General features: G+C 44.0%; 1 protein-coding gene across 4 annotated transcripts in view; it reads left to right on the plus strand.

Annotated features, from left to right (window-relative positions):
• The window catches only part of sptbn2 (spectrin, beta, non-erythrocytic 2), a 74,610-nt gene that overhangs the window by 41,712 nt on the left and 6,640 nt on the right, over positions 1 to 26,258 (plus strand). For all 4 annotated transcript variants that reach the window (XM_066659021.1, XM_066659023.1, XM_066659022.1 and 1 more), the window contains 35 exons: positions 6,714 to 6,865; positions 7,270 to 7,443; positions 9,256 to 9,347; positions 9,730 to 9,810; positions 11,673 to 11,788; positions 12,326 to 12,438; positions 12,688 to 12,875; positions 13,020 to 13,137; positions 13,334 to 13,492; positions 13,625 to 13,927; positions 14,237 to 14,390; positions 14,790 to 15,184; positions 15,514 to 15,618; positions 15,905 to 16,063; positions 16,577 to 16,788; positions 17,011 to 17,148; positions 17,358 to 17,577; positions 17,652 to 18,005; positions 18,185 to 18,367; positions 18,786 to 18,988; positions 19,848 to 19,938; positions 20,119 to 20,265; positions 20,398 to 20,661; positions 20,920 to 21,144; positions 21,237 to 21,326; positions 22,004 to 22,273; positions 22,383 to 22,513; positions 22,643 to 22,847; positions 23,471 to 23,848; positions 24,263 to 24,507; positions 24,722 to 24,860; positions 24,981 to 25,065; positions 25,377 to 25,573; positions 25,696 to 25,814; positions 25,994 to 26,069. In XM_066659021.1, coding sequence (XP_066515118.1) covers positions 6,714 to 6,865; positions 7,270 to 7,443; positions 9,256 to 9,347; positions 9,730 to 9,810; positions 11,673 to 11,788; positions 12,326 to 12,438; positions 12,688 to 12,875; positions 13,020 to 13,137; positions 13,334 to 13,492; positions 13,625 to 13,927; positions 14,237 to 14,390; positions 14,790 to 15,184; positions 15,514 to 15,618; positions 15,905 to 16,063; positions 16,577 to 16,788; positions 17,011 to 17,148; positions 17,358 to 17,577; positions 17,652 to 18,005; positions 18,185 to 18,367; positions 18,786 to 18,988; positions 19,848 to 19,938; positions 20,119 to 20,265; positions 20,398 to 20,661; positions 20,920 to 21,144; positions 21,237 to 21,326; positions 22,004 to 22,273; positions 22,383 to 22,513; positions 22,643 to 22,847; positions 23,471 to 23,848; positions 24,263 to 24,507; positions 24,722 to 24,860; positions 24,981 to 25,065; positions 25,377 to 25,573; positions 25,696 to 25,814; positions 25,994 to 26,069 — 6,281 coding nt within the window. The remainder of the gene's footprint in view (positions 1 to 6,713; positions 6,866 to 7,269; positions 7,444 to 9,255; positions 9,348 to 9,729; positions 9,811 to 11,672; positions 11,789 to 12,325; positions 12,439 to 12,687; positions 12,876 to 13,019; positions 13,138 to 13,333; positions 13,493 to 13,624; positions 13,928 to 14,236; positions 14,391 to 14,789; positions 15,185 to 15,513; positions 15,619 to 15,904; positions 16,064 to 16,576; positions 16,789 to 17,010; positions 17,149 to 17,357; positions 17,578 to 17,651; positions 18,006 to 18,184; positions 18,368 to 18,785; positions 18,989 to 19,847; positions 19,939 to 20,118; positions 20,266 to 20,397; positions 20,662 to 20,919; positions 21,145 to 21,236; positions 21,327 to 22,003; positions 22,274 to 22,382; positions 22,514 to 22,642; positions 22,848 to 23,470; positions 23,849 to 24,262; positions 24,508 to 24,721; positions 24,861 to 24,980; positions 25,066 to 25,376; positions 25,574 to 25,695; positions 25,815 to 25,993; positions 26,070 to 26,258) is intronic.

The raw sequence follows: 26,258 nt of genomic DNA on the forward strand, positions 1-26,258 counted from the left end.
GATACAAATGTTATATTCATTTACTAATCTTTCACAACTGATCAGGGTTCCGATGACACACCCTGGACACGAGTCTGGTCCAGCACAGAGCACAGGGATTTCATATTTTTGCTTCAAACTGATCAAAATTGATCTTACCCCTGTCACTGTCTTTAATAGATGTTGATGTATGTACAAACCCGCTCATTAAACAAACCGGAATCACTGCTGACCGAGAGCTCAGAAGCTGTGTTTTTGCCAGAAGGCCTTGAATGTGAGAGAAATGACGCACATAAAGTTTAAATGAGAGTTTTAAAAGCTTATTTATATTCTCTCTGCGTACGGAAATGTACGCGTGCGCTTCAAGCGATATAACCGTCACTGCCCACAAACGTCCTTGCGTCAGCTCCGTGGACGTGGTTGTTGAGCAACACAAAGAATAGAGGGTAGTTTGGAGTGAAAATCAAACATGGCGACGGTGGAGGAACTTTTAATTCTGTATTTAATTCCAAAACGACGACACAGGCACCGTTCTAGACGGCGGTGGTAGGTGCGGCCATTAAATACTGCGCAACATTTGGACGGAGAACTTGATTCACTTATCTTACCGCTGAGGGAAATTGATGACGTCATTTCCAATACTTTCGGAAACGCCAGGGCGTTTGATAACTTGCCTGTGAGTGAGGCAGAGCGGTTAGCATCACCATTCACATCTTGCACAGCCCCCACTGTCTCCAGTGGTATTGCTTCGTCCCGTCCGCATCCGTAAGCTTTCAGAAAACGTGCCAGTTACATACGAAATGAACACAGAGTGAGGACAGAAGGTTAAGTATCTGTATTTAACGCTGAGCATAAATTAACCTTAGGGCCTCAGCGTTTCTGAAGAATTCGAGATTCCAGATAAGGAGGAGGATCAGATGCGTGTTTAATGGATGAGTGTGTTTAAGCTGCGTTGTAACTTAGGAGGGTTGGTACAGGTGATTGTGTGTGTGTGTGTGTGTGTGTGTGTGTTTATATTTAAAAGAAAGCCAGGCTGTGAAATAAATTTGAATTGAATAAAATAACTGTGCAAAGACAGCATAGAAATTGTGTGTGTAAATTTTGAACTATCAAGCACAGATCTTCTTATTCCTATAATTAAAAAATGTAAAATCTTTATAGTGTCTCTCTAGAGCATAATAGTTTCACTATCACTTCGGACACATTTTGTGTGACAGGATTAGGTGTGTGTGTGTGCATGCATGTCTACATTTAGGAATGTTCAAGGCTTCTTCATTTCCAAACACAGGCTAAAGAACCAGTCCTCCCAATGTGTTGATAAGACACACACACACACTTAAGTATGAGTGTGTTTCCATAACTTATTAACTTTTATTCCTGAGGATTCTCATAACCTTAAACAAATCTTCCACCAGATCCAGACCCTAACCTTTCCCTTACACTTTCTCTAACCTTAAAAATTTCTTCATCTTAAATTTTCAGCCCCACAGTGTGAGCAGAACTTGGTTTTCTCTCTCCTCTGCTCTGATAACCTGCCTCATCTCTCTCTCCGGGTTGCATAGTTAGTTGGGTCAGGCCACATAGCAGGAATTCTTTAATGTGGTAATAGCTGTTTATACGACCTGTTGTCCATTTTTGCAGGCCCACTCAGCTCTAGGGTGGGCTTTCCCATCATCTGTGTGTGTGTGTGTGTTTGAGTTGAGAGTTTGAGTATGTGTCAGTGTGTTTTTGTACATTTCTGGACCAAACATATCCTAACAGAGAACCACAGCACTAACCTAAAGGATCAATGACACGGTCCTAACCTCAGAAAAATGGATGAGGTTTACCTCAGGGTTCTCAGCTCTGGAATGAATACATTTGCACAGAGAGCCACACAAATCCAGCCCCCATTTCAGCCGGTGTGTGTCTGACTGGGGGTAATTATATGGTGCATGTCCTCTTTGCCACAATGGCAGACGAGCTGGAGGACTACAGTGTGTGTGTGTGTGTGTGTGTGTGTGTGTGTGTGCGCGCGCTTCTGTGTATATGTGTGTAAAAACTCTGCTTTCATTCTTGGGCGGTGACTGGCAAAACAGGTTTTTCTGAGACTGAGTGAAGATAACATTTCTTTCTAGTGAGAGTCGTGTGTATGAGAGAGTGTGTGTTGTTTTGTTTCTTAGTGTTGGCTGTTTTTATATTTAATTTTGTGTGTTTATGCTCTGGTCCATTACTATATAAAGTTTCCAGGGTCAATTCTGATGAGATGTACCCCCATGTTTGTATTTAGTTTTTTTTACACATAATGACACACACACAAACACACATCTGCGGATCAGCTTTGATGTGCCCCCGAATGCTGAACAAATAGAAACTTCAAACTTACAAAGCCATGCGGGTTTTAGTTGGTTATCTAAAGTCCAGTAACTGTAGTGTGTTGCTGCTTCTTTGTGTGTGTGTAGGTGTGTGTTTGTGTGTGCTAATCCTTATGTAAATTAAAGGGTTCGGTAATGCTCTGCACAGTTGCGTTAGATGCTAATGGCCTGACTTGACCGGCTCTAATTCTGCACTTAAAACGGCTCCCTCCCTGTCTGAGATTATCAGTGTGTTCAAACAGTTTGTCACTAGATGTTTCCTCAGCACTGATCATGTGAGATGATGTCATAAAGCATTACAGGAATAAATCTATATGTGTTTCCATTGCAAGGTACCTACTCTACTGGACTGTAAAGGAAATGTATCCGGTGTCACCACAAAACCTTGTCTGTAACAGGAGCAGCGAGCTTTGGAAACCAAAACAAAGCAGCTTAGCAGCAGTAACGTTAAGCGTTGTTTACTCACCGTGTATTCATGTGTTCTTGTTGTTGTTTGGGACAGAAGACAGCTCCGTCATCAGTTCAGACAGATCAGTAGAGTTTGTTCCTTCCTTGTTGCAGTGTCCAGCTCTCGCTGAACCTCTTCAAAAGACCATGCCGTAATATTACAAGCTGCTATTGTGAGTCGGATAAAAACAAATGTGTGAGTTAGTGCTGGACGTCTGCATTGCTGGGCAATATTACCTCTGGCCAATCAGAGCACGGCAAGGTTTACACATCACAGTTTAGTCCCTATTTAGCGTGCCTGGAACCACAAGAGAGCAAGGACTGAAAAAGAACCCCTTTCTAGGGACCAGGACCAAATTTGCCTAAAGGAAAAGTAGAAAATCAGAATAAGGTTGAGTCGAGTCAAGTAAGGATCACGCAGTTGAAACGTGCCTTAGATTAAACCCTGTTTTTGCTGAACATTTTTTGCCTTAGTACATTATGTGTGGACACCCTTTCTCATGAAATCAGTGGTCTCGACGGATCACTCTCCCTGACAGCTTCTGAGAAGGCAATGAACCCTACTACACTGCTGTGAGGATCTGACTCTGTTAAGGTATTAGAGTATTAGAGAGGTCCAGTTCTGATGTTGGACGATCATAAACATCACTCCAACTCGTCCCAAAGGTATTGGATGGTGTTCCTTCACTTCCACATCAATAGATTTCGGTTATTGTTATTGAATTTATTTTTAGTGTGAGATGTAGACCATACTACATTCTTATAAATTCCTACAAGGGCGCTGAAAGACTGGAAAGACGAGTAGAAAAAGAGGAGGAACCACAAAACAACTGAGGAAATAGTGGGGGAGGATGTAGTCGCGAATCCCATAGTCACTGTTCCCTCCCATAGTTTGTGCTGTGTTCTCAAGGTTACATAAACTGAGATAGAGTTTCCCAGCACTGCCTGCAGAGATGGGGGCAGGAGAGAGAAGGAGCGATGAATAGAAGGATGAGAAATGAGAGAGAGTGATAGAGAGAGAGAGAAGTAAGATAGAGAGAGCAGATAAATGAAGATGAGGGAACCCTATCAGGGCGTTGTCTGATGTCCTCAGGAGTCATAACCTCATTGCTCAAGTGTAAGCATGAGTGTGTGTTTGTTTCTTAGTGTGTGTGTTTGTGTTCTTCAAAATGTGGGCCCCCAGTGACATGTTAACCCACCTTATGGGAACCAAACTGTCGATACCCATCATGATTTTCCACAGACGGCAACAGAAGCTTTGACAAAGGCATGCTGGTATGGGTTGTGTGTGTGTAAGTGTAAGTGCAGACTCACGCACACACACGCTTGCGCAAACAAACACATCAACATATGCACAGAAGGGGTCTTCCCTCTTAATTACAACGAGTGACCCCCTAATCTCTACAGTCTAACTATCAGGATCTAGTCCATCAGGATTACTGTCATCACACACACACACACACACACACACACACGTTTCTTTCTACTGTTGTTAAAGTGTTCCTCCTACTGCTCTGGGTTATTCCCACAGTCCAAAAACACATATTAGTAAGTAGATTAATTGTGTGACATTGTCCATAGGTGTCAGTGACTGAGTGAATTTGTGTGTGAGTGGGTGAGTGTGTGATGCCTTGTGACAGGCGCTCTGTCCAGGGTGTTCAGGGACGGCTCTGGAGTCTGGACATTCTTTGGCCATCACCAGGTTACAGAAAGCAAATGAATGGGTGAATGATCAATATCGTGCTTATGGACTAGCAACAGTCATTTAGGGCAGTTGAGTCAAATCAAGCCTCAGTAGGCTGTATGCAGTTGTTATGAAACCCGCAAAGTCTCTGCAGGTGCTGTGTAAGTTTCATTAATGTTTCTTCATCGGAGGCTCCTGAAGGTCACACGCATTCTTACCAACACTGACCCACAGCGAAAAGTTCCCTAGTATTTCAGTATTTATTTCTTTGAATATTCAAAAGACATTCTGTAGTTTCAGCACTAAATGTGACAGCTAATTCACTCTGCATCACTTTGGGGGGCGCTATTCTTTATATCAGAGTCATGTCAAGGCCTCAGTGGGTTTGTCCTTTTTGGATGTTTTCTGTCTGATTTTGTGAGCATTTATTCCATGCGGAACCACAAGGTCAGCACTAATTTACGTGTGTGTGTTACATTGTGGTAACCAAAGCTTGTTCACATACAATATGGGGACTTGTGTTACTATTAGGGGCCAGTAAAATCATTAAGGATGTATGGCTTGGATTATGATAGGGAAACTTGATGGATATGATGGATGAGGTAAGACTAAATCTCCACAAACTGTTATGATTGTCTATCTACAGTTCTGATATTACATGGAAATAAACGTGTGTGTGTGTGTGTGTGTGTGTGTGTGTGTGTGTGTGTGTGTTTCTGTTTGGCAGTATCCAGCCAGATGGCTCTAATATCAGTGCTGTATTGCCTCTGGCCTCGGTTTTTGTCTCTTGTGTGTTTGTGTGTGTGTGTGTGTGTGTGCGTGTGTGTGTTAGTAATAAATTGGTAGGCTTTTTCCTGAGTGTGACAGAGTGTAGTAGGTACTGAAAGTGAGAATCACATCAGTAATAATGCTACATGCTTCATTTGGCAATGTCACGCTTTTAACCTTTTTACTACACACACTTGCGCGCACACACACACACACACACACAAAAGACTTTAGGTTCTCCTCTTAGTTTTCTTATCATTCACTTGTCTGTCCTGCAGTGTGTTTGTTTTGTGTTGTGTTAAATGTTTGTGTTGTGTTGTGTTTATATTGTGTTTGCGTGAGCACAGGTTGCCATTCATTGACTCTACAGATGGAGCAGATCACATGACGTTCAGTATGCGTCTCTTGCTCGTTGAGCCTATTACTGACCAGTCCCATATGCTCAGCCTAACACACAGTGTCCACCGAAGGCTGGTAACTCATAGGGAGGGCACTGATCAGTCCCATATGTCCAAACACACAACAATATCCCAGCATTATCACCCTGTGCAAGCAACATTAGCTCTGCACAGTTCCACACTCTCAAACCAATACACTGTCCCCACATCACCACTATGATGTGTCCATCTGCTGGACACATGGATGTGTTTCTATATCTCAGTCTTTTTCTCCTGCTGAATGCATCTCTGACTGGGGGACAGCTGTCGGTCAGAACTCTCTCCTTAATCCTTCACAGTGTGAGTGACTGAGTGAGTGTGGGAAACTGTCCACAGGTATGAGTGTGACTGGGGGAGTGTGTGAAACTGTCCACAGGTTGATTGTGTGAATGTGTGAGTGTCTGGTGTCATTTGATTGACTTAAGCCCTGTCCAGGGTGTGTTTTTCATTCCTTTCACCCAGTATTTCCCATAGGCTCCAGACCCACCTTTACCCTGATCAAGATGAAATTGTTACAGAAGATTAATGAATGGTTGAATGGATGAATGTATGAATGATCTGTTGATTTTTTTAATCAGTGTTAAAAAGATTTGTACTACATGTAGATAGAGCAGTGTGTGTAGGAGTGTTTCTGGATGTCAGGGGCCATCATTTACAGCCAAAGTTAGGGACAATAACAGAAAATAATAATAATAATATAGGAGCATCAGAAAATAATTATAGTATCATTATAAATCACTGGTGTCTGCACTTTCATTTTTGAGACAGTTTCACATTTTTCTACAGCTCCACAGTTTAGTCCTTTTTTTCCTCTTGTATTTTTTCTCTTTAGAAATAGCTCTTGAAAAACAGCAGTTTTGGCTAGAAATAAATATATATTGGTGTTTATACACATTGGCTACATTAAAATGCACACAAGCATCTAAACACATCCCAGACCAGGGACATGGGGGGGAGTCTTGAGGAAGACTATGGCCTGAGGGAAGAAGCTGCAGATGTTCCTGTAGGTGCCATTGTCTAAAAGCTGTTCTGTTGTTGTTGTAGATGAGAGAGAGGCGGTGCAGAAGAAGACCTTCACCAAATGGGTGAACTCTCACCTGGGCAGAGTCACCTGCAGGATCGGAGACCTGTACACTGACCTGAGGGATGGACGCATGCTCATCAGACTGCTGGAGGTGCTGTCCGGAGAACAGCTGGTTAGTGTCTCTTCACAGTTGCTCTCATCACATTTGTATATATTACACTAGTGTGATATAAATGCTGTGATGTTTGAGGTTTACAAGCCCAGTTTAGTTCTGTTTTCCTACTTTATATTTGCTTACTGGTTATCCACTGGCTTACCCCCCCCCAATTCTGACTAGAAGACAACAGAGCGACAGGTGACCCATCATTGCCTGTGAGAGCAGGTGACTTGGAGCCAAAATTTGATGGCAGTCTTCAAACAACACAGTGATAAAATGAGTACATGAATACTTTATGCAAATTAGTTTGGGCAAGATGCCACCAGAACTCATCGTTTTAGAAATTCCCTCAGACCAGTCATTAAGACACACTTTCTCTCTCTCTCTCTCTCTCTCTCTCTCTCTCTCTATTCTTCCAGCCGAAGCCCACCAAGGGCCGCATGCGAATCCACTGCCTGGAAAACGTGGACAAAGCTCTGCAGTTCCTCAAGGAACAGAAGGTTCACCTGGAGAACATGGGCTCTCACGACATCGTCGACGGAAACCACCGTCTCACGCTCGGCCTCATCTGGACCATCATCCTGCGCTTCCAGGTATGGGAGCAGACACTCATCAGTAGACCACCCATGTCTGTGTTTATGTTTCTTTTGCAAAATAACCACCGGAGGTGAAAGGTTCTCACCAGAACCGTGATCAATGACGGTTGTTTATAGAGAAACAGACAGAACAGGTTGTGGTCATTATTTCCAGCAGCTGGTTCTAAACCAAGGAGTCTTAAAAGGTCTCAAAGGGGGGGTGTTAATCAAGAGCAGCCAGGTGAAAAAGCAGCAAGGTTTGAACCTTTGCTAGGAAGACGTCATTGAATTTTAATTGAAAAACCCAGCATTAGAGTCACTTTTAAAACACTGTTTTAAAGACCTTGGTGGAGCGAGCCCAGTACAGCTTTCTCTGTCAAGATGCCTCCTGCCTGTCATCTTCAGTTTAAGCCCCATAATTATGATCTGGCTGTAAATGGTTTCGCTGACCTCTCAGCGGACTTGTATTCTTTTCTTTGGTTGAGTTCCTTCGGCTGAAACCGAAGCTAATTATGGAAGCCCGGCCGGACGGCCTGATTACACTCTGTTCAGGATGGTTCAGATTAGTCTGTTAATGCACGGATTGTTTGTTTTGTTGTGTTTTTGGAGCAGAGGGACGTAATTATAGATTACAATCGGCAAAAGCCAGTGGAGGGGAGTTAATGGTCAGATTAATGTAATCTCATGATTATGATTTCTTTCTTAGTGTTGTATTCTTAGTTATCTATTTAGGGCTTGTCCATGTCTGTATGGGCATGATGTGTGTTATGAAGATGTGTGTGTGTGTGTGTGTGTCGGCATATTCCGGTCATGAATCCAATATTGTTTGAAATCCCCTGCTGCTTGGTCTCTTGGAGTTTGCTCTATATCTGACAGCTCTGAATATAATAGCTTTGTCTCATTAGACTTTTTGCTCTGACCCAGCTATATCTAGTTTTATGAATTGGTGTTCATTTCTTTAGCTGTTTGCTCATAACATTCCTGTTAACACCAGAGGGCTGAGAATGTCCTAAAAGCATTGAATACCATTGGTAATTGGAAAACTTCTAATTCTAATCAACAAGAACTAGACCTCCTTCTCCTTCTACCTACACTACTCTACTCAGCTCTTCTCTGCTTTCTTGCTTTCCATCAGGTAAATCTGGCCCTAGTCCCCGGAATTGGGTTCTTTTTTAGTCCCTGCTCTTTCATGGTTCCAAGCGAGACACGTAGGGACTAAACAGTGATGTGTAAACCTTGCACAGTGCCGATTGGCCATAAAGAGTTGTCACACTACACCACGCAATCCAGACATCTGTCACAAACTCACCATCTGTAAAATCTCTACTTACAGCAGAGATCTTATTTGTTTTTATCCGATTCACAACAGCAGCTTGTAAAATTACATCATGGTCTTTTAAGGAAGTTCGAACGCTCCTTGGATCGGTGGCCGACAAAAGATTCCGGCAAGAGCTGGACGCTGCAGTAAGGAAGCAATAAACAATACTGATCTATTTGAACTGATGACAGAGCTGTATTCAGTCCCAAACAACAACATGCAAATACACGATGAGTAAACAATGCCTAACGTTAGTGCCTCTTTGTTGTGGGTTTCTAAACCCACTGTTTTGCAAAGTCAAAAGCTACATTTTATAGGTAGCTGTGGTAGTGGGAAACAAAGCAGGGACCAACCAGTGTCCAGTAGAGTAGATACCTAGGAGGGGAGATTAACTACACCGCCTTCTCAGTGGTGTACACACATATATGAACAAGACTAGATTCTCTCTTTACACTGCATTTTATTTAATCTGGTGTGTGTGTGTGTGTGTTTATTTATGTTTACATTTGTAGATCCAGGACATCAGTGTGGAGACAGAGGACAACAAAGAGAAGAAATCAGCCAAAGACGCTCTACTGCTCTGGTGCCAGATGAAGACTGCGGGGTGGGTAAAAGAAAGAAAGAATTAAGAGTTGAGAGGATGGAAGAGAGAGAGAGTGAAAATGTGAGGGGAAAGAAAAGACAAAGCGAAGTAGGTTGGGAAATAAAAAGCCAGAATTTAGGACTGAACAGAATATGAAGAGGGGGAAAAAGGATGGGAGGAAATAAAGGATAAAAGAATGCAGAGTATTGAAGAGTATTGAAGAATGACAGTGAATTTTTGAAAGATGAAGCAATTGAGAGAAAGGAAAAAGAGACAGCATGGTGGTGCCGAGTGTTGACCTGTGGCGAGAGCAGATGATTTTAGTCAGCACTATGTTCCTTCGGCTGAACTCTGATGACCACTGTTTGCTGCTATAAACACTAATGGCCTGTCGTTCCTGCAGGTACCCGAACGTTAACGTTCACAACTTCACCACCAGCTGGAGAGACGGCCTCGCCTTCAACGCCATTGTTCACAAGCACAGGTAGCCTTTCAAATTTGTGTTACTATCCATGTGAGGATCTCCTCTGACTCTTTAAGGCTGTTACACTGAACCTCTCTCAGTTAAATGACATGGAAATGCCACATAGTCCCTTCTTTTCATGAACCTTGTTAATGGTAGAATTTGAATTAATATATTTAAGCATGAAGAACAGAAGATGATACCGTTATTAAATTAATAATTTGAATCTTATTGTACCTTAAAGAAACCTTTACCTTGAAGTAAGAAGCTGTCCCTGTTTAACATAAGGTTAATACACTTGGTGGCTAATATTGATGGTCTTGCTTTCACATCCCTCCATCATGGTTGCCACTCTACCCCCATGCACACCTGCACTCCACCGAAGAACTACTACCCTAATATTAACCTTAACCCTAATCGTAAAAAATACCTTCACCTTAAAATGTCTTGATTTACAATGAGTGGGGGGCAGCTGGTGGTCTCCACAAGGAAGACATGTCCTAACAATTTGGGTGTGTAAACAGGTTTTGGTCTCCAAAATGGGACATAATTCTGGTATACACACACACACACACACACACACACACACCCCTGCAATGACAGCAGTGACTATGGCTGTCATTAAGAAAGCCTGTAATATTTAAACATAAAAAATGCCTTCAAACACCCTGAGTCATACACAGAGAGAGAAAGAGGGAGAAAAACACAGTCTTCTTTATTCTTTATTTGTAGACACACACACACACACATGCATGCACAGTTACGCCTAGAGGAATTCCAGTCAGCAGCTGGAACCTGTCAGTCGTATAACTTCTGAATGCCAACAGCAGATCAGTCAAATACGTCCTAAAAACCATTACGCTCTGTTCCACTATGAGCCGCTGCCTCTGAGCTCACTCTTATTGATATGTTTTATTACCCGTGAAAAGCCTCTCGCAGCAGGGGGGGACGAAAAGTGGCTTTAATGGTTTCCTGGGGAATAAATATCAGTGATACCTGAACCAGACATGCACTACTAAAGGATTATTAACTGAATTTTGCTCCTTATATCAGAACCACATGTTCACTGGCTAGTTATAATATGAACGGTAAACACTAGCTGAAAGGGTTTCACTCTAAATTAGTGGATCACGTGCATTACCACCATATTTTTATTTCACTTTATGAGTTATTAATACTGTGATCATTGTGAGAGTATATTTATTCTGACAGTGTCGGAAAGGTGATGCAGAACATATCTGGAAAGATAACGGACATTTGTGTGTGTTTACTTTGTTGCCGCAACAGAAGTCAGCGTTAACTGTGCCACTTCTCACCTCTTCCCCATTGACTTTGCCCCACCTGTTTAATGCTTCAGTTTAATGGCCCACCTGAGCCACCGTCCGCCTTCACTCTTCAGCCACACTCATCTGTCCATCCGTCTGTGCCCATTTACTCCCAATCTGTTCTTCTCCTCTACTAGATTTTGGGTTCTTTTTTTTCTGTTCATACACACACACACACACACACACACACACACTGCAGTGGAGAGGAAAAGCAAAAAGAACAACAGTATAAGTTGACCTAAATAAAGAGAATACATTAGATCACTCTCTCTAGATGCTGCAGTGCAGTCTAAATGGCTGACTGGCGCCCCCTGGCTGATGAATAAAGTTCAAAAGTGTTCAGTCGGTATACTTTACACAGCAATAAATCAACAGCGGTTTAAATAAATAAGAATTTCTCATTGTTTTCTGCCTCATTCACACTCCTCTGAGCAGGACCAGCAGATAAACACTTACACAAATCTGTCATGTTTACTGTGGAGAAGCGTCTTCCACAAGCTTGTACCCCCTTGTTTTTTATTTAATTTCTCTCTCTCTCTCTCTCTCTCTCTCTCTCAGGCCGGATCTAATTGAGTTTGACACTTTGAAGCGCTCCAATGCTCACTACAACTTGCAGAATGCATTCAATGTGGCAGAGAAGGAGCTTGGCCTCACCAAACTGCTGGACCCAGAGGGTATAAACTACACACTAAACACACACACACACACTGTCACAAACACAAAATACAGACTCGCTCCGTTCTCTGTCACCCACCTGGCCAAGAGCTATCTGGATTACTGTAATTAATTCTGGATTAAGGCTGACTTTAAGACTTGAGTGGACATGCTGTGTGTGTGTGTGTGTGTGTGTGTGCGCATGCTGTAATGAGAAAGACAGAGACACTAAAATTATGTCTTTAGTTTAATACTTGCAGGCGATAAAAATAACACACACTTAAACACTCTTCCTAGTGGTATCATATTTGTACATGCATTTCATACAGAACTATATAAATATGTTATATGTATTACTCTCTTCCTGAAAAAAAAATGGTGGACAAGAACCCTCTTTGTATCTTACTTTCTCTCTCTGATTATTTTATTCTCTTTTTCTTGCTCTCTGTTTTTAACTCCTGTCTCTTGCTCTCTATCTCAATTTCTTTTTTCTGTCTTTTTCTCGCTCTCAATGTCTTTCACTTGCACTCACTCTCGCTCTCGCTCTCTCTCTCCAGATGTAAATGTGGATCAGCCTGATGAAAAATCTATCATCACCTATGTTGCCACCTACTACCACTACTTCAGCAAGATGAAGGCACTCGCCGTGGAGGGCAAGAGAATTGGAAAGGTATGTGTGTGTGTGTGTGTGTGCACTTTCACTGATGGGTCAGTACTGAGGCTTATAGAGTACTACCTCTTTAAAAAACCCTGCTTTAACATGAGCTATTTTTAATCAAAGCCTTTAAGATGGGAATCTGAAAGGAGGCAGAAATACACAGCTATTTCAGGGTAGATTTGTTACAGTACTGATATCCTGCTTCATCTCTGAGCAGCTAATGAGGCTGTATGTGAGTTTTAATGGCTGTGGTGTGTGTAGGTGCTGGACTATGCCATCGAGGCTGACCAGCTGATTGAGAAGTATGAGACTTTGGCGTCAGAGCTGCTGCAGTGGATCGAGCAGACCATTGTCACACTGAACGACCGTCAGCTCGCCAACTCTCTCAGTGGCGTGCAGAACCAGCTGCAGGCCTTCAACACCTACCGCACCGTGGAGAAACCACCCAAGTCTGTACAAACACACACGCAATATTTGTATTTTAATGCCCAGAACTTTGTTTTCTGCCACATCTAAATTAATAATATTAAATTATATTTACACATTATATCATTTTATATATTGAAATATCACTTTTTTTCCTGTATTGACAGGTTTACAGAGAAGGGCAATCTGGAGGTTCTCCTCTTCACCATCCAGAGCAAAATGAGAGCTAACAACCAGAAAGTCTACATGCCTCGGGAGGGCAAACTCATTTCTGACATCAACAAGGTCCACACGCATAAACACACACACACACACACACACACACACACACACACACACACACACACACACAAAGTTACTCAATTCCATGAGAAAATTATTCAAAGCTGTAAATACTGGTTATTACTCTAGCAGTCATAGCCATTGCGTTAGTCATAGCCATTGCATAGACGGCTTTGCGTGTCTGTGATTGGTTGAACAGGCGTGGGAGCGGCTGGAGAAGGCAGAGCACGAGCGGGAGCTAGCTCTAAGGAATGAGCTGATTCGTCAGGAAAAGCTGGAGATGCTGGCCGCCCGCTTTGACCGCAAAGCTGCAATGAGAGAGACCTGGCTGAGTGAGAACCAGAGACTAGTGTCTCAGGTGAGAGAGAGAGAGGGCGAGAGGAAGATGACTTTAACACTAATGTGTTCACTAATCCCCCACAGAGATCAGTAAACAACATCAGTAACAATGAAGCTGTTTAAATAAACATTTCTTTGTCCCCCTTTTCAGGATAACTTTGGCTTTGACCTGGGGGCAGTGGAGGCGGCCACGCGGAAGCATGAGGCCATAGAGACAGACATCGGAGCATATGGAGAGCGCGTGGCTGCTGTGGAGTCTGTGGCTCGAGAGCTTGAAGCAGAAGGATATCACGAGGTGAGACGTATCCTGGCACGCAGGGATAACGTCCTGCGTCTCTGGGAGTACCTGAAGGAGCTGCTTGCCGCCCGCAGAGAGAGACTGAACGCACACAGGGACCTGCAGAGGCTGCTAGAGGAGATGAGATACATCATGGACTGGATGGGCGACATGAAGGTGTGTGCATTTGGGTGATGAACGCATTGGCCTCACTCTGTCCTTCTCTAACCTATGATAGTGATTCTGCTGAAGCATTATTTCAAGTAGAACGACGAGAAGAAGCTCTGGATTTTAGGCGATTTGTTTCTCTTTCTTCTCTGTTCTCCGTTCACACAAACAAACTCATCTGTTCACAAAAGACTGCCTGGGTGATCTTCTTACAGTGTGTGTGTTGGTGGGCTCCAGATCCCCAATTTAATGTGATAGGGCAGTAATTCAGTGTGACTCCTTTAATACTAAATCGTTGACCTGGCTGTGTGTGTTCAGGGTCGTCTACAGTGTCAGGACAGTGGGAAACACCTTCATGATGTGGAGGACCTGCTGCAGAAGCACACTCTGGTGGAGGCAGATATATCCGCTCAGGCCGAGAGGGTGAGGGGAGTTCAGGCAGCAGCCAAACGCTTCACTTCAGATGAAATGAGTGAGTGTCTTGTAAATTGTGAAATGTGAATTGTGGAGACATTACATAGACTTCAGTTCATTTAGTGGAGGCTTACTACTAGTTTAACCCTAACCTTAAACTTAACCCTAACTTAAAATATAACAATTTAACCTGTGGGGTGAGGTCCCCAAATAGTGGTCCTAGTCCCTACAAGGAACACATGTTTCAACAGTGTAAGTGGATAAACAGGTTTTGGTCCCCACAAATGAGAGATATTCCTGGTATAAACACACACACTCATACACAAACATACTTAATCATATGAAGCATGAAGCACTCCATAACTAAAAACTAAGATTGGGGTATGGGTTTTTCTACATTTCATTGTCTAGATTGTTACTTATTTCTCTCTCTCTCCTTCCCTTTCTCCTGGAGCAGCCTATAAGCCATGCGAGCCAGCCCTGGTGGAGGAGAAGGTGTCCTTGCTGGGGCAGTCGTATGAGGAGCTCGGCCGTTTGGCAGGGGAGCGGAGATCGAAGCTGGAGGAGTCTCGTCGTCTGTGGCAGTTCCTGTGGGAGCTGGGCGAGGAGTCGGCCTGGATCAGGGAGCAGGAGCAGATCCTGTCCAGCGGAGACTGCGGACGTGACCTGTCCTCAGCTCTGCACCTCCTCTCCAAACACGAGGCCTTCAGAGACGAGATGGCCGCTCGCTACGGTCCACTCAGCAACAGCATCGCCTCCGGAGAGCAGCTCATCAACGAGGGACACTTCGGAGCCCCTGAGGTCACAGACAGAATCAACGACATCAGAGCTCAGTGGAGCCACCTGGAGGAGGTGAGGAATGAGAGGAAATATAGAGAGAGCGGAATCAACAGTCAGATTAAGTATAGATGCTTCACATCTCCTTCAGCTCTCAGCATAGTGCGAGATATTTAGCTGATGTATTGGAATTGGCAGTTAGTGTTCACTTACCAGATTGTTAGACATTTAGGGTAAAGGGTGCAACAGTTTAAAACAACGCTGTGACACTTAACCTCAGAGGAAGCTTGTGCTAGACATCAGCTAAACCAATTTGTAACAATGTGTGAAATATGTGAAACCAGGTATTTCCCAGTAGTGTTACAATCTCTCTCTCTCTTTCTTTCCCTCCCCATTACGTCCAGGCGTCTCAGTTACGTGAGCAGCGTCTGAAGGAATCCGTAGCTCTGCACCAGTTCCAAACTGACGCTAATGACATGGAGGCCTGGCTCCTGGAGACACTCAGACAGGTGACAAAACTCCCTCCTCGTCTGCTGCATTCTGTTCCTCTGTGTCACTCTTCAACGTAACATTTTACTAAAGATTCTTCAGTGTAAATATTCTGTACAAAACAAGGCTCTAATGTTATTAGTGTAAACATAAATGTAGTCATTTTACAGGCTTTAAACAAAAGTGTTAGAGATAATTGATACAAATTGAAGGTTTTAACACCAGGCCTTGGGGGCTGCTGGTGGAAGTTGGGGACTTGAGTCACACAGACACATTAGTAACCTGGTGATCCGTGTGCTGTGGCAGGTGTCGAGTCAGGAGGTCGGCCATGATGAGTTCTCCACCCAGACACTGGCGCGGAAACAGAGAGAAGTGGAGGAGGAGATCCAGAGCCATCGCTCTCTTATAGATTCACTACATGAGCAGGCAGAGACGCTGCCCCCTGCCTACGCCAATTCGCCACAGGTGTGTACACATACACACGAACACACACAGGAGCTCAAACTGACACATTTAAAGCAACACTAGGTAATATTTTTACCTTACTATCACAGCTTCAATATCATTGTGATACTTCACTGAGCTGTATTAGGGAGAATAGGGCTTCTGTCATTTCTACTCCAAGCTCAGCACTGCAGAAACTGCACTATGTAAGTTTTGAAGGAGAGTAGGAAAACACCCCTCCTCCTTCCCCAACATGATTCATTTTTAGGAGACACTGCAAATGTAAGGGGATCCTGGGAGCAAATATATCTACTCTTACCTATTATTGCTTTAAACACTACTTTATAAATATGTGAATAAAAATTAAGGAAATTTGTGTAAGGAGAATTCCCCAAACCTATGCTTTTTGCTTTGGTTTTGTTATTCATTGTTTTGGAGAGATGATGGTGTGTTTGGACAGTGACGATATGAAAGTGTCTGTATGGAATAAAACAATATGTATTAAACCTTGATATTTCTTCTTCTATATATCAGGTGGAGGGACGCTTGCCTGCTATTGAGCAGCGCTATGAGGAGCTGGAGGCCTTATCTTCAGCTCGGCGGCAGGCCTTGGAGGGGGCGCTAGCACTCTACCGCATGTTCAGCGAGGCTGGAGCCTGCCAGCTGTGGATCGGGGAGAAGGAGCAGTGGCTTCACAACATGGAAATCCCCTCCAAACTGGAGGACCTGGAGGTTGTCCAGCAGAGGTGAGGGGGCTGCGTGTGTTCATTTGTTCTAATAGTTCTTACAGTATTACACAACACTGTGTAATGTATTATGGTTCTAAATGGGTTGTGTTATGGTTGTTTATGGGCTGCTTGGTGGGTGGCAGGTGGGTTCTGTTATTGTGGTATATTGGTCGCCTTGTCGTTTGATGGTTGTAAATGGCTTGTTTTATTGTTGTTAATTCTTATTTTATGGGCTTGTAGGTTTGAAACTCTGGAGCCGGAGATGAATAACCTGGGCTCCCGCATCACTGATGTTAATCAGGTGGCTGAACAGCTGCTCAAATCTGACAACCGCAACAAAGAGCAAATCAACCAGACACAGGATCAGCTCAACAACAGGTACAAAGCCCATCCACACACCTCCAGCCTGCACACACACAGCATCTAAACACAAACCTGTGTAATTTCTCCTGTAATAACACATGCATACACGCAGTTAGTTAAGATCCAGCAATATGTCCCACGCTTAGATACACATATAATGTCCAGATACATTTCATCTGGAGCAGCGGCCAGGTCCCGTAAGCCCGCTCTTTCTGTGTCGGCAGGTGGAGTGATTTCCAGAGAGTGGCAGATCAGAGGAAGCAGGCTCTGGATTCTGCTCTTAACATTCAGAACTATCATCTGGAGTGTAATGAGATCCAGAGCTGGATGAAAGAAAAAACCAAAGTCATTGAGTCCACTCAGAGCCTGGGCAATGATCTGGCCGGCGTCATGGCCCTCCAGCGCAAACTCACCGGCATGGAGAGAGATCTGGAAGCTATACAGGTACACACCCAAACACGAACACACACAAGCATACACACTTGTATACACATGAGCTCACACTTGTCCTCACACAGGGTAAGCTGGGTGGTCTGCGCTCAGAAGCAGAGAAGCTGGCCTCGGAGCATCCGGAGCAGGCTGGAGAGATCCACGCAAGGCTGGAGGAGATCCAGGAGGTGTGGGAGGAACTTCGCTCCACCATGAAGCGGCGTGAAGAGTCCTTAGGAGAAGCCTCCAAACTGCAGGGCTTTCTTAGGGACCTGGACGACTTCCAGGCCTGGCTCTCACGCACTCAGACGGCCGTGGCCTCCGAGGACACGCCCACCTCACTGGCAGAGGCCGAGCGGCTGCTGGCCCAGCACGAGGCCATCAAGAATGAGGTGGACAACTATCGTGAGGACTATGAGAAGATGAGGGCCACCGGAGCTGAGGTAAACACTCTGGATTTTACTCATATTCAGATGCCTGCAATTATAAAGATGCATAAATTACATGCACCTAAGACAGACCTTACTGTACTCCACAAGACTAGCAGTTTACCTGCCGAGAAATGACTCAGATTACTTAATCAGCAAAGACTTAAATTGTGTGTGTGTATATGTTTGTGTAGGTAACCCAGGGTCAGACAGACGCTCAGCACATGTTCCTAGCCCAGCGCCTGCAGGCATTGGACACAGGCTGGCATGAGCTTCGAAGGATGTGGGAGAGCAGACACTGTCTGCTTGCTCAGGCCTTTGACTTCCAGACCTTCCTCCGCGACGCCAAGCAGGCTGAAGGTTTCCTCAACAGCCAGGTCAGACTCCAGACTCTTGACTTGGCCATGTGGGATGAGTTTTATAGGTTAAGTTATTTATTTGTGTGTGTGTGTGTGTGTGTGTGTGTGTGTGTGTATGTGTATATATATATATATAGTGGAAACGGCAAACTGGAGTGCACTATATCATGTTTTCTGAAAATACTAGTTACCAGTAGCTAAGAGCACAGTGATCACACTCCTAATGCACAGATGAAAATGTGAAAGTAAGAGGCGAGGAGTAATCACGTTGTATGCATGCGTAAACTAAATGGAACCAGTTGTAAAGTGTAAATACTGTAAGTGTACTGTAGGGGAACCAACTGTAAATGTAATACTTGAAACCTTATTGTTTGTGGATCACTGTTGCCTGGTGGTTAATGTAATCCATTATTTATGTATGTGATCCTGCATATAGGAGTATGTGTTGTCACACACTGAGATGCCCAGCAGCCTGCAGGGAGCACTGGAGGCCATAAAGAAGCACGAGGACTTCCTCACCACCATGGAGGCCAGCGAGGAGAAGATCAATAGCGTGGTGGAATCTGGAAGGCGCCTTGTGTCAGACGGAAACGCCAACGCAGACAAGATCCAGGAGAAGGCCGACTCCATTCAGGAGAGGTACACAGAGAACAAGGAGATCTGCCATAGGAAGACAAGAGTTCACTTTGTGATAGCCATGGGTCCCTCTAGTGCACATTATAGGAATAACACAGGACCTTGTAGTACTTGACTCTGGATATTTGTGACACATTTAAATAGGGTAACATTGTGTGAACTTCACAGTGAGTGTATTTCTGCTCCTACAGAGTTTACCATTAAGAGTAACAATAAATTAATATCAGTATTATCATTAATGTCTTATTATTACTATGATTGTTAATTTGGGCAGAGGTATACGGCATTAGGGCAGACGTTGCAGTAGTTTACATAATGAATAGATTGATTTAGTTGAGAGGGGAAATTTCTGATAAAAATGGTGGTCTCCAGTGTAAAAACGTTGACTCCTCTGCATTAAAGTAGTAATATTGATATATGTGATGATATTTATGATGATGGGGCGGCACGGTGGCGCGCAGCAGGTAGTGTCGCAGTCACACAGCTCCAGGGGCCTGGAGGTTGTGGGTTCGATTCCCGCTCCGGGTGACTGTCTGTGAGGAGTTGGTGTGTTCTCCCTGTGTCCGCGTGGGTTTCCTCCGGGTGCTCCGGTTTCCTCCCACAGTCCAAAAACACACGTTGCAGGTGAATTGGCGACTCAAAAGTGTCCGTAGGTGTGAGTGAATGTGTGTGTGTCTGTGTTGCCCTGTGAAGGACTGGCGTCCCCTCCAGGGTGTATTCCCGCCTTGCGCCGGATGATTCCAGGTAGGCTCTGGACCCCCCGTGACCCTAAATTGGATAAGCGCTTACAGATAATGGATGGATGGAATGGATTTATGATGATTGGTTGTGTCCCTGCTGAACATTTCTCCTTCAATAACAGACACCAGAAGAATAAACAGGCTGCTAATGATCTATTGGCCAAACTGAAGGACAACAGGGAGCTCCAGCACTTCCTTCAGGACGGACAGGAGGTAAAAATGCCATCTCATTGGTTAAACAGATCCAAGCTGGACTGTTGTTAAATAAAGATAATTTAATTTAAATTCATGTATATACAAAGATGAAAAAACTCTAAAAGGGAATGTTTTTCCTCACTGTTCTCTTTCTTTTTCTTCTGTCTATCTTTTATCTTTCTCCCTCTCTTTCTGCAGCTGACCCTCTGGATTAACGAGAAGATGTTGACAGCTCAGGACATGTCTTATGACGAGGCCAGGAACCTGCACAGCAAGTGGCAGAAACACCAGGCCTTTATGGCCGAGCTGGCCTCCAACAAGGACTGGCTGGACAAAATCGACAAGGTACTGTACACACACAAAAAAACACATATGCACACACCAAATCTTACACAAAATGGTCAATTGGCTCAGATTTGATCAATGTATTTGGTCTTTCTCTCTCTCTCTCTCTCTCTCTCTCTCTCTCTCTCTCAGGAGGGTCAGGCTCTGGTGGCGGAGAAGCCTGAACTGGAGGAGACTGTGTCAGAGACTCTACGTTCTCTACAGAAACAGTGGGAGGAGCTGGAGAACACCACTCAGACCAAAGCTCAGTGTCTGTTTGATGCTAACCGTGCAGAGCTGTTCACTCAGAGCTGCTCCGCACTCGACTCCTGGCTCCAGAACCTCTCCTCCCAGCTGCAGAGCGATGACTTCGGCAAGGACTTGACCAGTGTCAACATCCTCCTCAAGAAGCACCAGGTACGGTGGTTCAGCAGGGACAAACTGCTAAGTAACTGGTTTATGAAAGAAGATCAGAATATTAATTAAATATTCAAGACTATGAAAGTGTGTCACTTGGAACATGGCATTAGCTGCAAAGTATATTGTCAGAGCTACTTGCTACTTGTGCACCTTTTATAGCAAAAAGTATAGCCATTCATTACAGTGCAAAGTAGCAAGATAGAGGATAAAATTGATGTTGCTGGTAGTAGTTATATTTTTTTGTGTGTGCGTCAGATGCTGGAGCACCAGATGGATGTGCGTGAGAAGGAGGTGCAGGCCCTGCAGTCTCAGGCCCAGGCCCTGGCCCAGGAGGATGCTGGGATAGTGGAGGTGGACAGTCAGCAGCGCCGAGTGGCTGACACCTTCTCTCAGCTTCAGGATCCACTTAATCAGAGACGGCAGAAGCTGCTATCCTCTAAAGAAGCTCACCAGTTCAACAGGGACCTGGAGGATGAAATAGTGAGACACACATATCTACAAACCCATACACGCAGGCATCTAATTTAGTTGCAGATTAATTGAATGTCTCTTTATGTCTGTCTCCTCTGCAGCTGTGGGTGAAAGAGAGAATGCCCCTGGCAACATCCACAGATCACGGCAAAGACCTTCCCAGTGTGCAGCTCCTCATCAAGAAGAACCAGGTATCACACGCACACTTGTGCGCGTACATACAGTCATTTCTGCCTCGATTTGATTGACAGTTTTTCAGCTCGGTGTTGGTGCCTTTTCATAGTGAGGCAGATTAAATCAATCCGGGAAATACCTTTGTTTTGGTATGAAATGAGATTTATCAGGCGGGTGAAAAGAGGTGCACTTTAATTGGATCTCTTTCTCTGGCTCTAACACAGGGATTAGAGACAGTTCACAGTGAATGAAAGAAGGAGTCCAATTTTACAAAGAATGTAGTCAAGCTCTAAGCTTTTATGGTTTAAACAGGGCTTAACGTATTGAAGTTATTTCAGACAGTGGAGTGAGCTAGTGAACTGCTTTAGTGTTTATGCTTCTGTTTATGTGACAATAACATTTTAATGTATGTAATAAAGATAATTTTAAAAAAGGTCTCAGATGATTTCAAAGAATTTCTAAACAAAAATAGAACTATTGAAGGCAGCATTTATTTTGAATTAAATTAAGATCATTTTAAACATGCTAATAGGTAACTGAACGAGGAATCCATTTTGATGAAAATATTTCAACTGTAACATACTTGTTATTTACCAGTTAACCCCATTTTAAAATGTCTAACAATATTGTTTCTCATTGCATTTGTTTCTAAATTCTTCTTGTAAAAGCTGCTCTATTCTTTGTCCACCCTCAGACCCTGCAGAAGGAGATCCAGGGCCATCAACCCCGCATCGATGACATACAGGCTCATGGTGGCAGCATGGACAAAGAGCGGCAGGAGGCCCTGGAAGGGCGTTTGGCCGAGCTCGGAGACCTGTGGGCCCGGCTCATCTCAGAGACAGAACAGAGACACACACGCTTAGCTGAGGCCAACAGAGCGCAGCAGTTCTATGCAGACGCAGCCGAGGCAGAGGCCTGGATGGGAGAACAGGAGCTGCACATGATGTCTGAGGAGAAGGCCAAGGTGAGTGTGTCTGTCGGGTGTGATAGGTAGACATGCTGTGGTATATTTTAGTTCAAAATGATCAACCCCCATTTTCTGAACTACTCATGTAACTTAACTGTATCCACAGGATGAGCAAAGCGCTGTGGTGATGGTGAAGAAGCATCAGATCCTGGAGCAGGCTCTGGAGGACTACGCACAGACCATCCACCAGCTCGCCAACAGCAGCAGACTGATGGTGAACAGCGAGCATCCTGAGAGGTGAGGAGCATTCAGTGATTGATTAAACTGGAGCGGAGGGCCTCTGGCCACCACAGACCACTTGATTTAAAGTGATCTGATTGTTCTAGTAAGAATCACAGTAAGTGCGTGTGTGTGTGTGTGTATCAGTGAGAGGATCACCCTCAGGCAGGCTCAGGTGGATAAGCTGTACGCAGGGCTGAAGGACCTGGCTGAGGAGAGGCGAGGGAGGCTGCAGGAGAGGCTGAGACTCACTCAGCTGAAGAGAGAGGTGGATGATCTGGAGCAGTGGATCGCTGAGAGGGAGGTGGTTGCCGGCTCTCACGAACTCGGACAGGACTACGAACATGTCACCGTACGATAGTTTACTCTTTTCACCATACTCTCTTGGATTTGGATTTGTAGAAGTATTATAAACAATATTTATTTTTGCTATGTTTTCATAACTTTTTTTATGTTTATTTCTTAGTTGTTTTTAAAGGGGACATATTGTACATTGTTCTGGCATCTTAAACAAATGTCATTGACCTGCTTTGGACAAATACCACAGCCTTGTTCAGAACATCCAGTGTCAGCGTCTGTTCCTTTAAATGATAATAAGCCACTCACTGCTCACCCCAACCTGAGCGCACAGCAGTGAGGAACAGGAAGCAGAAGCTCTGGTTTTTAGCCATTTTCACTCAGTTCTCTTTATTCTCCATTTTCTTGTTCTCCATTTTTACTCAGTGCTTTTATTTCTCTGCACTCATTGTGTCTGTACTGCTCCGTTAAACTGTGTCTTATACGTTGCATTTTCAAAATATGACCCCTTTAACAACTAAAGTTGATAATATAATAATAAGTTTAATTTGTAACATCAGATTATTAGCATACATTTATGTATTTATCTGCAAACAGATTGATTTTATATATTATATCAACACTCATTTCCAAAATGTAATAAACTACATTTTTATTTCCTTTCCCTGTTCCTGTCAGATGCTGCGTGATAAGTTCCGGGAGTTTGCTCGGGACACCAGTGCCATCGGTCAGGAGCGAGTGGACGCGGTGAATGGCCAGGCAGACGAACTGATAGAATCGGGTCACCCGGAGAACGCCAGCGTGGCAGAGTGGAAGGACGGGCTGAACGAGGCCTGGGCCGACCTGCTGGAGCTGATGGACACGCGCACGCAGATGCTAGCCGCTTCCTACGAGCTCCACCGCTTCCACCAGGATGCCCGCGAGGCGCTGGGCAGAGTGAAGGAGAAGAGAGACGCGCTGGCTGGAGCCGAGCTCGGTCGAGATCTTAACACTGTCCAGCACCTCCATCGCCAGCACACTGCATATGAGCACGACGTGCAGGCTCTCAGTGGACAGGTGAGGGGTTTTTGACTTACAAGTACACACTCTGCCTGCTGATAAATGGTGTATGTGCTTCCTTCATATGTGTAAGAGTCAAAAACTGCCTGTTTTAAAAGTGACAAGTCCACTCTCTGTATGGGGACTTTTAAGTGATTGTTTGGCTAAAGTTTGAAGTTGAAAACTTTCAGGGAAATATGGTGCAAATGAAAATGAGGTGTTATTTACTCTCAGATAATCTTTCTTATGAGTTTTCTACTCTTATTTGTATCAACAGACCAAATCATGCAGTGTTTAACTAAATAATGCACACAGAGAAAAAATTCCATTAATACAATAATCTAGTTTACATAATAGTATAAAATACATTATATTTTAATGCCCTTCACCTACATTTGCCCATTTTAATGCCCTTACATTTTGACCCTGCAGGTGACTCAGGTGCAAGACGATGCAGCTCGTCTGCAGAAAGCCTACGCTGGAGAGAAAGCCGAGGACATTCACAGACACGAGCGGTCTGTCACCGAAGCCTGGGAGGGGCTGCTAGCTGCCACTCAGTCCAGACGACTGCTCCTGTTGGACACAGTTGAGAAGTTCCGCTTCTTCAACATGGTTCGAGATCTGATGTTGTGGATGGATGGAATCAACCTCCAGATACAGTCCCACGACAGCCCTAGGTATGTATATTAATAAACATACATGCATACACATGCATTTATACTGTAGTTTTTACAGCTCAAACAAGACTATATTCAATTCAAACACATATATTTTGTGTAAGAATGTATAGCGACAGCAGCTAATTCAGAAACACTGATTCTAGTCCTGCGGAATAAATAAAACTTGGTTATTATTTAGTACTGTTTAAATAACAAGTGATGTATGTTTCAGGGATGTGTCATCTGCGGGGCTGGTGATCGCACACCATCAGGACATTAAAGCTGAGATTGAGGCCAGAGCCGGAAGCTTCACTGCCTGCACTGACATGGGAAACGCACTGCTCAAAAACAACCACTACGCTTCAGACGAGGTACACACACACACACTCAACAACAAACTAGATGCTATTAAATAAAGGGTGATATCTGACTTTTGCACAGTGCTGTACATAGTTCACATTTAAACAAGACAGTCATTGTTTTTCTTACAGATCCGGGAGAAACTGGAGCAGCTTCAAGAAAAGAGAGACGAAATCAACCAGAAATGGCAGGAAAAAATGGACCATCTTCAGATCGGTGTGTGGAACTCTGTGGGAATGTGTCTGGATACATGCGTGAATCAGTGCATCATTTCTGCTCAGACATGGACATGAACTGGTCCAGTACCATGTATTAGTATCTATCCCTGTCAGAAAATGACTGATAGTATTTTGTGAGCGGTTTAAACCTGTAACAACATCTTGTAACAAATCTGTACTGAAATAGCATTCATTTACATGTGAGAGGATGTTTTAGCTGAGAAGCAGAGGGTTTAATAGCCTACTTTGCTTTGAGATACTCCTCTTAAATGACACGCTTCAATAAAAATGTTTATGTGTGTGTTTTAGTTCTGGAGGTGCTGCAGTTCAGCAGGGATGCGTCAGTAGCTGAGTCATGGCTGGCAGGTCAGGAGCCTCTGGTGCGGGCAGCTGAACTGGGCTCCAACGTGGACGAAGTAGAAAGCCTCATCAAACGACATGAAGCATTTGAGAAGCTGGCGGCAGGCTGGGATGAACGCTTTGTACAACTGGAGAAACTCACTACGGTCTGACACACGTTATGTAATCAAATTTAAGGGTAGACCCATCATAAATGATCCTGTTTTTAGATTCCTAATTAAAACTTATGATCAACCTTCCTCTCATTCCTCTCTTCCTCTAAATGCAGCTGGAGGAACATGAGATTCAGAGAAGGAAGGAAGAGGAGGAGAGAGCAAGGAGACCACCCACACCTCCCCCCGTGGAGGAAGTGGTACAGTCCGAGGCTGAACATGAGTCTGCAGCCAGGTAAATTAAGCACTGTACCATTATAGGGGAGGCATGGTGAAAATATTGCTGTGGAAATATAAAATTAAATAAATTATTTTTGAAACTATGATGCCATTTTAAAATGTATTTGAACAGGAGGGATACAACCGTGGATGATATCATTTTAATGAATTAATCAATTTATTTAACTTTTTCAGGACAAGTTTGGACCAGACCACACTGAACCAGTCAGTGTCTGTGAATGGAGTGCACAGTGACCAGGACACGTCACAGGTAGGACACACATTCAGTGTGTGTTTCTAAAACTGTCTGCATCGCTACAAATACACTTTACATTATTCTCTCTCTATAAACACTCATTGTCGCTCTGGAAGCTTGAAAAAAAATTAAGCTCATTTCAGTGTCATTGAATATCATCCTGTTACGTGTTCTGTTCCTTCGGTTCTCTAAATGTTGTTGTGT

Source organism: Hoplias malabaricus, chromosome 2 (assembly GCF_029633855.1).
Source record: "Hoplias malabaricus isolate fHopMal1 chromosome 2, fHopMal1.hap1, whole genome shotgun sequence".
NCBI lineage: Eukaryota > Metazoa > Chordata > Actinopteri > Characiformes > Erythrinidae > Hoplias > Hoplias malabaricus.